This window comes from Sorghum bicolor, chromosome 2 (assembly GCF_000003195.3).
Source record: "Sorghum bicolor cultivar BTx623 chromosome 2, Sorghum_bicolor_NCBIv3, whole genome shotgun sequence".
Taxonomy (NCBI): Eukaryota; Viridiplantae; Streptophyta; class Magnoliopsida; order Poales; family Poaceae; genus Sorghum; species Sorghum bicolor.
This window is the reverse complement of record NC_012871.2, coordinates 42,792,441-42,808,365: the sequence shown is the minus strand read 5'-3', so window position 1 is coordinate 42,808,365 and position 15,925 is coordinate 42,792,441. Positions and strand designations below refer to the sequence as shown.

General features: G+C 47.3%; 1 protein-coding gene across 1 annotated transcript; it reads left to right on the top strand.

Moving 5' to 3' along the window:
• On the top strand, positions 529-1,716 carry LOC110432690 (trichohyalin-like). Its single transcript, XM_021453471.1, has 2 exons — positions 529-865; positions 1,487-1,716. The coding sequence occupies exons 1-2, from the start codon at positions 529-531 to the stop codon at positions 1,714-1,716; spliced, it is 567 nt and encodes a 188-aa protein (XP_021309146.1).

The following is a 15,925-nucleotide window of genomic DNA, read 5'->3' as shown; positions in this document are numbered from 1 at the left end:
CCTCGACGCGGGGCGGTTCGAGGCCTGCCGGTCGATGCACCGGCAGGCGGGCCGTTCTCCCTGTGGGGTAAAGTCTTCGATGCTACGATTCCCATCTTCCTGTTTCTTTGTGTTTTCTCGTGTGACAGCCTTTCTCATGTCCGTTCTTTTTTCTTTAGGTTGAAGCGGACACTCGAGCAGGCCCAGCCCTCAATGGCTAAGAGGCTCAGGGTGGGAGTGGCCTCCAAAGATTCAGGTTAGCGGCTTATTCCTGCCGTTATGGGAGTTATGTCATTCTTGTGGCGACTGACCTTTGCTTTTGTGTGTCTTATAGGCTCCTCCGACCCTTGACCGCCGACCGGTGCTGAGAGCGCCCCGCCCCGTCCCCTGGTGGGTGAGTCTGCCCCATCGTCACCAAAGCAGGTCGAGGTGCCTCACCCCCAAGGGCAGGAGGGAGCCCCCAAGCCTCCCCGATCGGGGGTTGAGGCAGATCCTATCACTATAAGTGACGGGTCTGGCGGTGATGGGTCTTCGAGGGACGCCTGCCCTATGGACGAGGAGGTCGAGGCCTCTCCCGCAGCGAGGCGGACACCTTGGCCCATTGGGCTCCACTCTGTCGAAGAGCAGAGGAAGAAAGAGGAAAAAGAGCGTGAGCAGAAGACGCGGCAGCAGCCGCAGGAGGAACAGCAGCTGCAGCTGAAAGAAGGGGAGGAAAGGCATCCAACGGCCGGTCCCCAACTCGAGGGGCTGCTGGAGCAGGACTGCCAACAGGAGCCGCATGAGCTCCAGGAGCAGCAGCAGCAGGGGGGCCAGCAGCTGGCGGAACTGCTCGACCAGCCCCAACCAGAGCCAGTAGCGCCGCAAGAGCCTGGAAACCAGGAGGAGGGTCTGCCAGTTTTCGGTCCTCCGACCCCGGCGTGGCACCGTCCAGGGGCGCCCGCCTCGATCCCAGCAGAGTCGGGGCGGGCGAACGCGTGGTTGCGCTCGCCTGTATGATGCGCACCCCCATTGACCCCCAATCTGAGATCTGGCGTACGATCTATGGCATGGACGGAATCGCTCCGGGATTCCTTCGAGAGCGTCGGTCATGGGAGGACCATATTCCCACCGAGGAGGACGAGGCTGGAACATCAGGTGATGGTGGAGGCAGCGAGACCGGGACCTGGAAGACGGTTGACGACGACGGGCGGTTCCCCTCCCTCGTCGACTTGTTCCTGCACCATGGGGGGTCGCTTGAGACCGTCGAGGAGCTCATCCGAGGCGTCAAGGCGCGCGCCGACCAGGAGATGGAGAACTGGTGCCACGACCGGATCCGCATCCGGGCTTCCACCGATCCGTCTGAACCCAACATTTTCCTGGACGACCGGAAGGAGGCCGAGAAATGGGAGCACGTCGAGGAGCTCCGCCTTTGGATGAAGCATACGGTGGGGCTCCTGTCCGACGTTGTTAACAACGTGCTCGGACCGGCCTACTTTGTAAGTATTTTTTCAGTCCTTAATCTTTATAGAACATTTGGTTTTGTGTTCCAACTGCTCGATCGCCGGCTCGCAGGACCTGAAGGAGACTTCTCGCATCAAGTCGAGCTTCATCCACTCCACGAGAAGCGGCTGGCAGCAGCTCCCCATCCTCAAGGACAAACTCCTGGAGTCACAGGAGAAGCTCCACAAGGCCTACAAAGATCTTTTGGTGCTTGAGGAGGAGAAGAAGGAAAGGGAGGCTGCTCTGGCTGAGGTTTGAGAGTCTTCACAGAAAGCGGTGGAAGAGGCTACGCTCCTGAGGGAGCCGGTCATGATGGTCGAGGAAGCCGCGTCCAATGCCCGGGAGGAGGCCTTGTCTCATAAGAATGCCGTCGCTGACCTGGACAAGGAGAAGGGCCTCCTCCAGACTGAACTCGCCTCCGCCTGAGAAACATTTCAAAGGATGAAGGTGGAGTGCGTAAACGGCGAGATCGCCAGGAGCGCCGCAGAGGAGGCCAAGAGGAAGGCCCTCGAAGATCTCGAGGCTGAGCGGATTCGATCTCGCGGCCTTTCTAACGATGTCGATCGTCTGAAGGGAGAGCTGCTGGAGAAAAATGGAGCCATCGCGCAGGCTGGCAAGGTGATCGAGGACCTGCGTGTTGCCAACACGGAGCTGGTGCGCTCCAACAAAGAGATCGAGAGGGCCAACACTAACTTGGTCGGCGAGAACACGGCTCTGGAGGAGAGCATTCGTGGTACGTTTCTATTGTCGAGCTTTCTTTTCGAGGTGTGCTTGGTGTTAGCTGATTTCTTTGTGTTGGTCTTTGTAGGGCTTAAAGACGAGCTACTGGTAGCCCAAGTCGAGGCCCGTTCTGCCAAGGCCCAGCTCGAGGGGGAGGTCGCTCTGAACCGTCGGCTACGGACTGCGATAAGCGACCTCTCGGCCTCTTGGGAGCTCGAGCCAGTTGACGAGTCGAGGGAGGAGGCTCGAGGCGACGCACTCGTCGACCAGCTGTGCTACCTTGGTGCTACGCTGAGGGACCGGGTGCGGGACGCCCTCAATACCGGGGTGAAGCGGGCAATGGCGGTGGTCTGCTCAAGCTTTTCATACGATATGGAGGTGGTGTCCCACGGCTTTATCACCGACATCTCCAAGACTGACGCGGAGAACGAGGAGAGGCTCCACACCTTGATCGACAACGCAGAGGTCCCTCGAGAGAGGTTGGCCATGTTATTCGAGCCAGAAGTACTTCCTCCTGAGACTAGCTCAGGCGCGGGGGAGGATGATGAGGGCCAAGACGCGGACTGAGGCCTGCGAGCCTACTCTGGGTGCTGGGGCCGCTTGTATAGTACTTTGCTAATCCGTCTTAAGTAATACTGGGTCTTTAAGTGGTTGTAAGATTTCTGTGAATGTTTATCTGTCTTTCCGCTCGAGGTACCTTTGTTTCTTTTCGCGCCTATGTCTGTCATCCCATTCGGTCATTTGTTAAGGCGATCTCGATTACCTCGAGGGTGAGGAAGCGAGTAGAGGTACCGTAGCCCGGAGGCGTAGGAGTCCTCAGGCTCGCCGTTCCTCAGCCCTTAAGGGGCTCGAGGTGCCTCCACTACTCGACCGCATGAGATTTACAGATAGGAGCGTGAGAATTTCCTGGTTTTTTCAACATTTGGGGGGGGAACCCCCCTGCTAGCCCCCGAGGGGGTATCGACTATGATGGGTCATAGTTGGTACTCCCTTCTAATGTTGAAATTTCGACTAGCGAAAAAAGAGGTAAATTACTCGAGGGAAAGATCTTTTTCATTCATGTGTGCATTCATAAGGTCTTGGTACAGAATGTACATTAGAACATAAAGCTTTGAAATTCTAGGGGTAGAATCGATGTAGCTGTTCGATGTTCCACGCGTTGGTGATGATCACCCCTCTTTCGTCCGCTAGCTTGTATGTCCCTGGCTTCAAGACCTCGGCCACTACGTATGGGCCCTCCCAAGGTGGAGTCAGCTTGTGGCGTCCTTGATTGCTTTGCCACCACCATAGGACGAGTTCGCCCACGTTCAGATCTCTCTTGCGCACGTGCTTGTCGTGGTAGCGTCGAAGCTTCTGCTGGTATCTGGCGGAGTTGAGGAGGGCCATGTCTCGTGCTTCCTCGAGTTGGTCAACCGCATTCTCTCGAGTTTCTTTATTTGATTGCTCGTTGTATGCTTTGAGTCGAGGGGACCCATACTCGAGGTCCGTCGGGAGCACAGCCTCAGAGCCATAGACAATAAAGAATGGGGTGAATTTTGTGGCCCTGCTTAGCGTCGTTCTTAAGCTCCATAGGACTGAAGAAAGCTCCTCGACCCATTTCTTGCCGAATTTCTTCAAGCGGATGTAGATCCTTGGTTTGAGCCCCTGCAAAATCATGCCGTTGGCACGCTCGACCTGGCTGTTAGTTCGAGGGTGGGCCACTGCAGACCAGTTCACACGGATGTGATGCCGATCGCAGAAGTCCAAGAACGTTTTGCCGGTGAACTGAGTGCCGTTGTCGGTGATGATGACGTTGGGAATCCCAAACCGGTGGATGATGTCGGTGAAGAAAAGGATGGCTTGCTCGGAGCGGATGTTTGTGATGGGTCGAGCCTCGATCCATTTGGACAATTTGTCGATGACCACCAACAAATGGGTGTACCCTCCTTTCGCCTTCTGTAGAGGCCCTACTAAGTCGAGCCCCCACACCGCAAATGGCCACGTGATGGGGATCATCTCGAGAGCGTGGGCGGGTAGTGTTGATATTTGGGAACGCAATAAGGAATTGATCCGCAAGCGCACGGATATCAGTGAGCACTTCACCCGGGAAATTATCCAGAGTATCGTATTTATTTTTTTTACCACTAGGAGAAAGAGTGCATCTGACTAACCGGTCTATTACTACTAACCTTTAGGCAACAAAGAATGTCTCTCGATGTGAGTGATAAATAGAGAAGACTGCAACCGTAGTCTCCTTCTAACCTTGGTAAGGATGATCTACTGTTCTATTGGGGAGGCGAACGGAATCTAGACACCACAAAGGATGTTCAACTCGCACCTATAAACCCTATCCTTCCTACTAACGAGATATGGTCTGCAAAGGTAACTTGGAATTGTCACGATCCTCACTACTACCACGGTCCAGCTAGTCAGGGAATATCTATGAGTACCCCAGCCTAAACACCACGTTTACGCCAGCAATGATTACTCTAAACTCTACGCGAAGAGATTAAAGTAAACTCATAAACCATAAGAACAATAAAACAAGAACTTACTAGAATTTAGAAGTCAAACTACTGAAGAATCCTAGGAGCAAGCTTCGGGTTAGGAGAACTTGATCCCGTAGGTACAAGCTTGGAGTAGACACCGACAGGCCGGGCTTCCTCCAATCTACACCTCCACTCTATCTCTCTCAATCTAGTAGAAACTAGAAGATCTATCTCTACTTTACATTGGTTGCTAAGCCTAAAAAGAAATATTAATTAGAGAAGAGGTTTTCCTTCGAGGGCACCCCTCAATCTCTATGATAATTTCTTGTCTTCTCCAGGGGCCAGGGGGGTCTCCTTATATAGTCCTCCTCCTCTATGCGTTTTTGGGTCGGTAGGCGAGGTGGTACTACGTTATTCTTGATCCAATAGGTCGGTGGAACATCGTGTGCAAAGAGAGTCCCGAACGGAATCCAACAGGGGGTGGGCGCCCAGGTCACCAGGGCGGGCGCCCTAGGCCTGGCCCCTTTCGGCCTCTGCCTTCTTCCCGTGGCTTCTGGAGTCTTCTAGATGGTAGAAAATCGCGCGGTGCGTTGATATCTCTATGTAATCCCGACATGTGGGCCTTTCTTCCTTATTTCCTGATAACCCCCTGCAAAAACAGATAAACAACAAAACTCGTGGAATTCTATCAGATCAAACCCTAATTCTAGGTGTTGGTTGCATATTGGTCCTTTCTCTTGTTTATTTGATAATTAAAATTGATACTTAAGAACCGTCAACAAATACCCCCATACTTAGGCTTTTACTCGTCCTCGAGAAAAGGATGGTTAAAATTTCCGCTGTGTACTGTAGTCAGGGAAGTATATGGCTAAGAGTAAAGATCCTTTCTTCTCAATCCTGTCACTTGGAGTTTTTGTATATTTTTGAAAGAAAGTTAGCATACCTTTTTATCCTCATAGGTTCTCTCAGATCACTCATTATCTTTTATATATCTCACTGAGGTTGTTTTAATTTGCAAAAATTCTTAAGCATACTTACTTTGCATTTATTGCCTGATCAAAACGCGATCCGAGGAGGGGAATGTCATACTCTTAGATCAAAGACTTTGGAAATTAAAATCTTTGTCAACTCTTGCTGGCATATTGCTTATTAGAGGGACCATGGGCTATCATTTTCTTCTTTTCTCTCTTTTTTTTAAGTGGATACCGAGGTATCCCTAATTCTACTGCCGGACACTTGTCCATTTTTCTGCGAGGTTGTCGAGCACTTGCTCCTTTTTATTTCCTCGAAATATCTCTATTTTTTTTGCATAGCCCATGCCTCTAATGCAATAATACTTCGGAAGAGTGAATCTTTCTGAATAAATGTCTTGATCTTAGGAGCATGATAAATCTCTCAACAAGGGTCTAACTCGTTTTGAACAAACTCAATACAGAGTAGATAGCTTTTATAATCATTAATATTTTCAGTTTTATCAGGCATATAAAACACTGAGATGGTAGCTAGAATTTTGAATATTTTGAAATAAATTCTCCAAGTAGCAATGATATCAAGAATAAGAAACTCATACTCTACCATCACATATTCCATATTGACTTAAGTAACACAGGGTTTTTAAAATGATTTTATAATAGTTGCAAGTTTTTAGGAAATATCACAGAGTGAGATTAATCATGATTAGAAATATTTTAATATTTTTATTTTATCATGTCGGAAACAATATTCTGCATAATCCAAAATATATGTATGTGTAAAGTAAAGTGTGCAGAGTGTGTACCTGAATCGTGGAGTGGTGTGGTCGGAGTGTGTTTGGCATGTCGAGGGATCTCCCCCATACTTGTTTTCTGCTTTCTTGCACAAAAATAAAGTAGAGACACACAAGACATAATAATAATAATACTCTTTATTAATCTTGAGGCATTTATTACAAAAAACTAGTAGCAAACTGACGATAGAAGTAGCAAACTGATGATAATAATAAACCTAAACCGAATTTAAAGATAGATGACTGAGATGCATTGCCTCAAGGTCTAATCTAGATAAATTAGCGGCGCTCTAATTCCTTAATCTTCTTGTTGGCACTGGCAAGATCTTGCCTAAGGCCTAGTATAATGGTGTTGTGGTTAGAGAGCTGCCTAGTGAGGGAATTAATCGAGGACTGGAGGTCTATGATAACTCTGTCTAGCCTGCGAACGTCCTCATCAATATCCATTATGGTCTTGCGACGCTTGGGAGGTGTCTCAAAAGCATTGAGAGCGTGCTTCGGGGCTGCCTTTGGAGGGATGAAACGGACTTTGGCTGCTCTAATCCCTTCAAAGTAAGGCCTTTCCTCCTCCGTAGTGTAGCGAATACTGCTGATCTCGCCGCTCCGGTTGGTCTTGACTCCAACGACCCTCTCATTGGGTCTAGGTGGAAGGATCCTTGTGCCGGTTGGCACCTTGATGGTGGTCTTCATCTTGGATGATGATCCCTTGAGAAGTAGGGGTTGTGGTGGTGCGGTGAGAACTGGTTGAGCAAGGTAAGATTGGGCAGAGCTGCGTTGGCGTAATGGCATGGCTTCTAGCTGTCGCTCTGTGTTGGCCGGGACGAGAGCACGGGCATCGGGGTCTTCCACAGGCTCCATGTTGAGGTTGAAGGGGACGACTTCCCAATCATCGTGGTACTTCTCGGCCATTGGAGCAGCAAGGAACTAATCAAGCTCTAATTGAAGGAGAGAAGGCTTGGTGGCTTGGTGTTTGAAAACTGAGGTCAGGGGTGTGTTTATATAGGGGTCAAAAAGTGCCTCTATGGGTTGTTCGGGTGGCTCCCGTCGATGTGCGTGCGAAACTTTCCATCCGAGGGATTATTTAGATTACCATAAGTGCATTTTCCATAACAGAGAAAATCAGGACTGAGGGGGAACAGGAGCTGGGCGCCCGCCCTCTCTCTGGCCCCTCTATGGGCCCACTTTTTCGAGCGCGTTTCTAGATGCGAAATTATTTAGAAAAATATATATATGACCCAAAAACATCAGAGTAAAAAGGTCGGGCTCTAATTCTCCATGGGAAGGTAAAAATGGACTACGTCTATTTCTTCTATTTCTTTATTGGGCTCTAAAAATAATTTAAGACGTTGACCATTTACCTTGAATAACGTACCTTCGTCATTTTGAAGTGTGATAGCTCCGTGGGATGATGAATTAATTACCTTGAATGGTCCTTCCCATTTGCTGTGGAGTTTTCCATGCCCAAAAAACGTCACCCTGGAATTAAAAAGTAATACCTTATCTCCGGGTGTGAACTCCTTCTTCTTGATTCTCTTGTCATGCCACCTTTTGACTCTTTCTTTGTAGATCTTTGAATTGTGATATGCTTTCTCTCGCCATTCTTCCAATTCTGATAGTTGCATTCTTCTATAATCTCTAGCAACATCTAGGTCCATATTCCATCTCTTTATGGCCTAGTGTGCTTTGAACTCTAGTTCAACAGGTAGATGGCAAGTCTTCCTGTACACCAATTGGTATGGGGACATTCCAATTGGGGTCTTGTATGCTGTCCGGTATGCCCAGAGTGCATCGGGTAACTTGTCTTTCCATGCCGTTCCCATTTCATTTACTGTCTTCTCAAGAATATTCTTGATTTGTTTGTTGGAAGTCTCTACTTGGCCACTTGTCTAAGGATGATAGGGGGTAGCGACGTTGTGACAGATACCATGTTTTGATAGATATTGCTTGAAGCGTTTGTCAATGAAGTGTGCTCCTCCATCACTTATCACTACTCTGGGGACTCCAAATCTTGGAAATATAATTTCTTCAAACATCCTCTTTGAACTGACGTTGTCGGCATGCTTGCAAGGTAATGCCTCTACCCACTTGGAGACATAGTCAACTGCTACCAAGATGTACTCACACTTCTTTGATGGAGGAAATGGACCCATGTAGTCTATTCCCCAGACATCAAAGAGCTCAATCTGAAGGTTGTTGGTGAGTGGCATTGCATCCCTTGTATTTATGTTTCCGTTTCTTTGACGTGGCCCATCTTCTGATATATTGCTTCGTGTCTTCATAAATTGTAGGCCAGTAGAATCCACACTGCTAGATCTTTGAATGTGTACGGAATGCTCCATAGTGACCTCCATATGGTGATGAATGACATCTGTCGATGATCTTCCATCCTTCCTCAGTGGTCACACATCTCCTGAGTAAGCCATCAGAGCATACTCGGAAGAGGTATGGCTCATCCCATATATGTGAACGACTTTCTTGAATAAGCTTCTTCTTGTTTGCTCCTGCTGGTACATACCCTGAAACCATAAAATTAACAATATCTGCATATCAGGGGTCAGACCTGTTAATCCCGTAGAGCATGTCGTCCCGGAGTGAATCATTGATGGGGGTTTCCTATGGACTCTTAAAATACATTCTAGACAAGTGATCAGCAACAGAATTTTCTACTCCTTTTTTATCTTTTATTTCTAAGTCAAATTCTTGGAGTAATAAGATCCATCTAATCAGGCGAGGTTTACCATCTTTTTTAGTGAGCAAATATTTTAGTGCGTCATGATCAGTGTAAACAATTATTTTAGCTCCAACTAAGTAAGATCTAAATTTATCAATGGCAAAGACAACAGCCAGAAGCTCTTTTTCAGTGGTTGCATAGTTAAGTTGAGCTCCTGTCAAAGTTTTACTGGCATAAGCAATTGCATGATGCTTCTTATTTTTAGTTTGTCCCAATACTGCCCCCACAACATAATCACTAGCATCACACATAATTTCAAAAGGCAACGACCAATCAGGGGGTTGAATGATTGGTGCAGAGATGAGTGCTTTCTTTAATAAATTGAAAGATGTTAGACATGCATCATCAAATTCGAAAGGAGCATCCTTGGCTAGCAAAAGAGTAAGTGTTCTAGCAATAAATGAAAAATCTTTTATGAATCTACGATAAAAACCAGCATGGCCAAGAAAGCTTCGAATTCCTTTTATATTCACAGGTGGAGGTAGTTGTTCAATTACTTCAATTTTAGCTTTGTCTACCTCAATACCTCTTTCAGATACTAAGTGTCCCAACACTATTCCTTCCCTAACCATGAAATGATATTTTTACCAATTAAGGACTAAGTGCTTTTCTTCACATCTTTGCAAAACCTTGTCTAAGTTTTCAAGACAACTATCAAAAGGTTTTCCATAAACAGAGAAATCATCCATGAAAACTTCCATAATCTCTTCAATCATATCAGAAAATATAGACATCATGCATCTTTGAAAAGAAGCTGGTGCATTACATAACCCAAAAGACATTCTACGATAAGCATAAGTTCCATAAGGGCATGTAAGAGTGGTTTTGCTTTGATCATCGGGATGGATCGGGATCAGATGATACCCTGAATATGCATCTAAGAAACAGAAGAACGAATGGTTCGCTAACCGCTCTAGCATCTCATCTATGAAAGGTAAAGGAAAGTGATCCTTTCTCGTGGCTTTGTTTAGTTTCCTATAGTCTATGCACATCCGCCATCCTGTGACGGTGCGTTGCGGAATTGGCTCGTTCTTTTAATTCATAATAACAGTCATGCCTCCCTTTTAGGCACAACTTGAACTGGGCTCACCCACTCACTATGCGGCACAGGATATATAATCCCTGCATGCAGCAACTTTATAACTTCCTTTTTAACTACCTCTTTCATAGTGTTATTAAGTCTACGTTGGGGTTCTCGAGAGGGTGAAACAGAAGGATCTGTTGGAATACGATGGGTACAAATCATAGGACTGATTCCTATAAGATCTTGGAGTGAGTAGCTGAAAACTGAGTGATGTTTCTCAAGAATGGTCATTAATTGCTAATGATTACAGGGAACTCTGGATTATTGTTTAGGAAAGCATATGTAAGACCGGGTGGTAAAGTTTTAAGCTCTATGGGGGGTCTAGGTGTTTCTGCAAACTCATCTAAGGGTTCAGGGTCAGAAGGTTCGGCTTCTTCTTCTGTGAAGAAAGGAGTTTTTTCTTCTAAGTCTGGTTCATCTAAAAGCTCTAGAGATGTAGCCTTTACCTCCTCCATAGGATCAGGCAAAAGATATGACTCGGCCTTATTGTTTAAGGGGTGTGAAATTATTATTGGGAATTTAAAGGTTTTTCCAAAAGAAATGTGTAGCTTTCCAGTATGACCTTCATAAAGGAGCCTTCTAAAAGGTTGTCCTATCAACAGGTCAAAGTCCCATGTATCAAAGATATAGAAGTTCAAATGAACCATGGAGCCTTCTACCGTAAGAGGTAAGATATTAATAATTCCATGACTGGGGACTAATCGTCCCGAAGATTCCTTTATGACCTTTGTTGTGGGGGTTAATGCAAGATTTTTAAATAGTTTAAGTGCAAAAGATTCAGACATGATGTTGATCCCCACAACTGGATTATAGAGAGCATTAAATCGATTAGAATTATAAGCACAGCGTATAGTTATAGAGGGTGTGTCCAAGCGGATCACATCAGAGGAAAGCTCTGATTCCTCCAACCATTCGCTACTCATTACTGAGATAAGCTCTCTCAATTGATATTCACTTGGCAAATAAATGCTAAACTGGCCGTTTTGGGGTTTATCAATAGGATGGTAATTTGAAATATTTCCGAAATCGGCAAAAAGATCGGATTCTATATCCAGCATGAAGTCCGGTGGTGGAATTTCTTCCTCTTGTGGCTCAGAACTTGGGATAGCTAAAGTAGATGAAGAATTTGGCAGAGTGTCTACTTCGGCTTCGTAGGTTTCATCATGAAGGGTATTATCCATCTCAGCTTCTAGGATTCTATCTAGGATCACTCTAGCTTCATCAGTAGGGATGCGAAAGAAAGAACCTCTAGACATTGTGTGTAGCATTTGTTTGTGATTTTTGTGAAGATCTCGAAAAAAGTGAAATAAAAGAACAGGGTCTTCAAGATTAAGGTTTGGACCAGATTCTAAAAGATCAGAAAAACGTTTCCAGAATTTTTCCAAAGTTTCATTATCTTTTTGTTTAAAAGATAGGACTTTGAGTCTAAGGTTGGCTATACGGTCGAGGGAATAGAAATCTAGACAAAAGTTGGCTCATAAAACTCCCCATTCACCTTGTTGTTGACTTTCCTTCTGACTGTACCATTGTCTAGCTTCTCCCCTTAAGGAAAAAGGAAAAAGCTTCCAACGTAAAGTTTTATCAGAAATACCTTTGATGCGAAGACAATCACATGTTTGCTCAAAATCTCTAATATGAAGGTAAGGGTTTTCGTCTTCCTTTCCCGAAAAAGATAGGTTTTGAATCATGGCAATCAACCTAGAACTTAACTTATACTGGGATGTTTGGATAGGCTGTGATGATTCCCATGGTAAAAGGTCAGTTACTGAAGGGATTGCAGACTCATGGATCGATTTAGAATTTTAGTTTTCCATAAGGTAAGAGTAAAGAAAATAAATAAAGGATAGAAAAAATAAGAAAAGATAAAAGTATAGATACAAGCTAGTAGTAAGACTCAAGGTTATCTCAGCAACCGTCTTTCTCCCCGGCAACGGCGCCAGAAATGCTTGTTGATATTTGGGAACGCAATAAGGAATTGATCCACAAGCGCATGGATATCGGTGAGCACTTCACCCAGGAAATTATCCAGAGTATCGTATTTATTTTTTTTACCACTAGGAGAAAGAGTGCATCTGACTAACCGGTCTATTACTACTAACCTTTAGGCAACAAAGAATGTCTCTCGATGTGAGTGATAAATAGAGAAGATTGCAACCGTAGTCTCCTTCTAACCTTGGTAAGGATGATCTACTGTTCTATTGGGGAGGCTAATGGAATCTAGATACCACAAAGGATGTTCAACCCGCACCTATAAACCCTATCCTTCCTGCTAACGAGATATGGTCTGCAAAGGTAACTCAGAATTTTCACGTTCCTCACTACTACCACGGTCTAGCTAGTCAGGGAATATCTATGAGTACCCCAGCCTAAACACCACGTTTACGCCAGCAATGATTACTCTCAACTCTACATGAAGAGATTATAGTAAACTCATAAACCATAAGAACAATAAAACAAGAACTTACTAGAATTTAGAAGTCGAAATACTGAAGAATCCTAGGAGCAAGCTTCGGGTTAGGAGAACTTGATCCCACAGGTACAAGCTTGGAGTAGACACCGACAGGCCGGGCTTCCTCCAATCTACACCTCCACTCTATCTCTCTCAATCTAGTAGAAACTAGAAGATCTATTTCTACTTTACATTGGTTGCTAAGCCTAAAAAGAAATATTAATTAGAGAAGAGGTTTTCCTTCGAGGGCACCCCTCAATCTCTATGATAATTTCTTATCTTCTCCAGGGGCCAGGGGGTCTCCTTATATAGTCCTCCTCCTCTATGCGTTTTTGGGTCGGTAGGCGAGGTGGTACTACGTTATTCTTGATCCAATAGGTCGGTGGAACATCGTGTGCGAAAAGAGTCCCGAACGGAATCCAACAGGGGGTGGGCACCTAGGTCACCAGGGCGGGCGCCCTGGGCCTGGCCCCTTTCGGCCTCTGCCTTCTTCCCGTAGCTTCTGGAGTCTTCTAGATGGTAGAAAATCGCGCGGTGCGTTGATATCTCTATGTAATCCCGACATGTGGGCCTTTCTTCCTTATTTCCTGATAACCCCCTGCAGAAATAGATAAACAACAAAACTTGTGGAATTCTATCAGATCAAACCCTAATTCTAGGTGTTGGTTGCATATTGGTCCTTTCTCTTGTTTATTTGATAATTAAAATTGATACTTAAGAACCGTCAACAGGTAGATGCGTCTGTTTGGCGTAGAATTAGCACCCATGGCACGAGCACACGAGCTCGATGGCATCAGCTACGGCTGTTGGCCAGTAGAAGCCTTGACGGAAAGCGTTCCCTACGAGGGTCCGTGGAGCGGCATGGTGGCCACAAGCCCCCGAGTGTAGATCCTCGAGGAGTTTTCGGCCTTCATCTATGGTGATGCAATGCTGCAAGATCCCTGTTGGGCTTCGTCGGTATAGCTCATTGCCCTCGCCGTAGATCACATATGATTTGGCACGTCGAGCGATACGGCGGGCCTCAGCTCGATCTTCTGGTAGCTCGCAGCGGATTAGGCAGTCGAGGAATGGCGTGCGCCAGTCAAACGGTCGACTGCGCCGTTGTTCCACCTCCATTACCTTAGCTGCCATTAGTAGTGCCTCGACGGTGTCGGTTTGCTGGGCAGGAGCGGCCTCGACACCAGCCCCCGAGCCCAAGTCGATGGATGGCTCGTGTAGATCTCTCGAGAACGCGTCAGGCGGAACCGTGCCTCGAGTCGACGCAATCTTAGTGAGTTCGTCGGCCGCCTCATTGTAGTGTCGGGCGATGTGGACGAGCTCGAGGCCGTGGAACTTGTCCTCGAGTCGACGAACATCTTTGCAGTACGCCTCCATTTTCGGGTCGTGGCAGTTCGAGGCTTTCATCACTTGGTCGATGACGAGCTGGGAGTCGCCTCGAACGTCGAGGCGTCGAACTCCAAGCTCAATGGCGATCTTCAGACCATTGACAAGGGCCTCGTATTCTGTGACATTGTTGGACGCGGCAAAATGTATCCTGATGACGTACCTCATATGAACGCCCAGGGGCGAGATGAATAGCAGGCCCGCCCCAGCTCCCGTCTTCATGAGAGACCCGTCAAAGTACATCGTCCACAACTTTGCCTGAACTTGAGTCGGGGGGAGCTTGGAGTCTGTCCACTCTGCGACGAAATCCACCAGGGCTTGTGATTTGATAGCTTTGCGGGGTGCGTAAGTGAGGGTCTCGCTCATTAGCTCGACCGACCACTTTGCGATTCTTCCCGTGGCCTCCCGACTCTGAACGATCTCACCCAAGGGGAAGGACGAGACCACCGTGATAGGGAGGCCGAGGAAGTAGTGCTGCAACTTGCGTCGGGCGAGGATTACGCCGTATATTAGCTTCTGGATCTGTGGGTATCGTGCCTTGGTTTCCGAGAGCACCTCGCTGACGAAATAGACTGGCCTCTAGACCGGCAGCGTATGCCCCTCCTCCTGCCTCTCGACCACTACGGCCGCACTAACGACCTGGGTTATTGCTGCGACGTATAGAAGCAGAGGTTCTATGGGTTGTGGAGGGACCAAGACCGGGGCAGAGATCAGTGTTTTCTTCAAGTTGTCGAGGGCTTCCTCGGCCTCGGGGGTCCAAGAGAAACGCGCGACTTTCTTCAGGAGTCGATATATTGGCAACGCCTTTTCTCCCAACCTCAAGATAAAACGACTCAGCTCCGCTAAACATCCCGTGACTCTATGCACGCCCTTGACGTCTCGGATTGGCCCCATTTGCGTGATGGCCGAGACTTTCTCGGGATTAGCCTCGATGCCGCGCTGCGAAACGATGTAACCTAGGAGCATGCCTCGAGGCACGCCGAAAACGCACTTCTCGGGGTTGAGCTTGATCTGGTTGGCGCGTAAGCAACTGAAAGCGATCTCGAGGTCCTGAATCAGGTCTCCCAGTTGCTTTGACTTGACGACGATGTCGTCGACGTAGGCCTCGACCGTCGATCCTATGTGCTTGCCGAACACGTGGAGCATGCAGCGCTGGTATGTGGCTCCCACGTTTCGAAGCCCGAACGGAATGGTCACATAACAATACATCCCAAAAGGCGTAATGAAAGATGTCGTGAGCTGGTCGGACTCTTTCATTTTTATTTGATGGTAACCAGAATAAGCATCAAGGAAAGAAAGGGTTTCACATCCCGCAGTAGATTCAACAATTTGATCGATACGTGGTAATGGAAAAGGAACTTTTGGACATGCTTTATTTAAACTTGTATAATTGACACACATCCTCATTTTCCCATTCTTTTTCTTAACTAGTACAGGGTTTGCTAACCAGTCAGGATGGTGAACCTCCTTGATGAATCCGGCCATCAAAAGCTTGTGGATCTCCTCACCAATGATCTTGCGCTTCTCCTCGTCGAAGCGGTGCAACTGTTGCTTCACTGGCTTGGAACCGGCATGAATTTCCAAGGAGTGCTCGGCGACCTCCCTCGGTATGCCTGGCATGTCCGAGGGACTCCATGCAAACATGTCGGCGTTTGCACGGAGAAAGTCGACGAGCACGGCTTCCTATTTGGGGTCGAGGTCGGTGCTGATCGTCAGCACCTTGCCGTCGGAGTTGTCGGGGTCGAGTGGGATCTTCTTTGTTCCTTCTGCCGGCTCGAAACTGCCCACGTGGCGCTTGGGCTCTGGAGCCTCTGCGGCTAGAGCCTCGAGCTTTGAGGCAAGCTTGGTGGAACTCTCGACAGCTTCC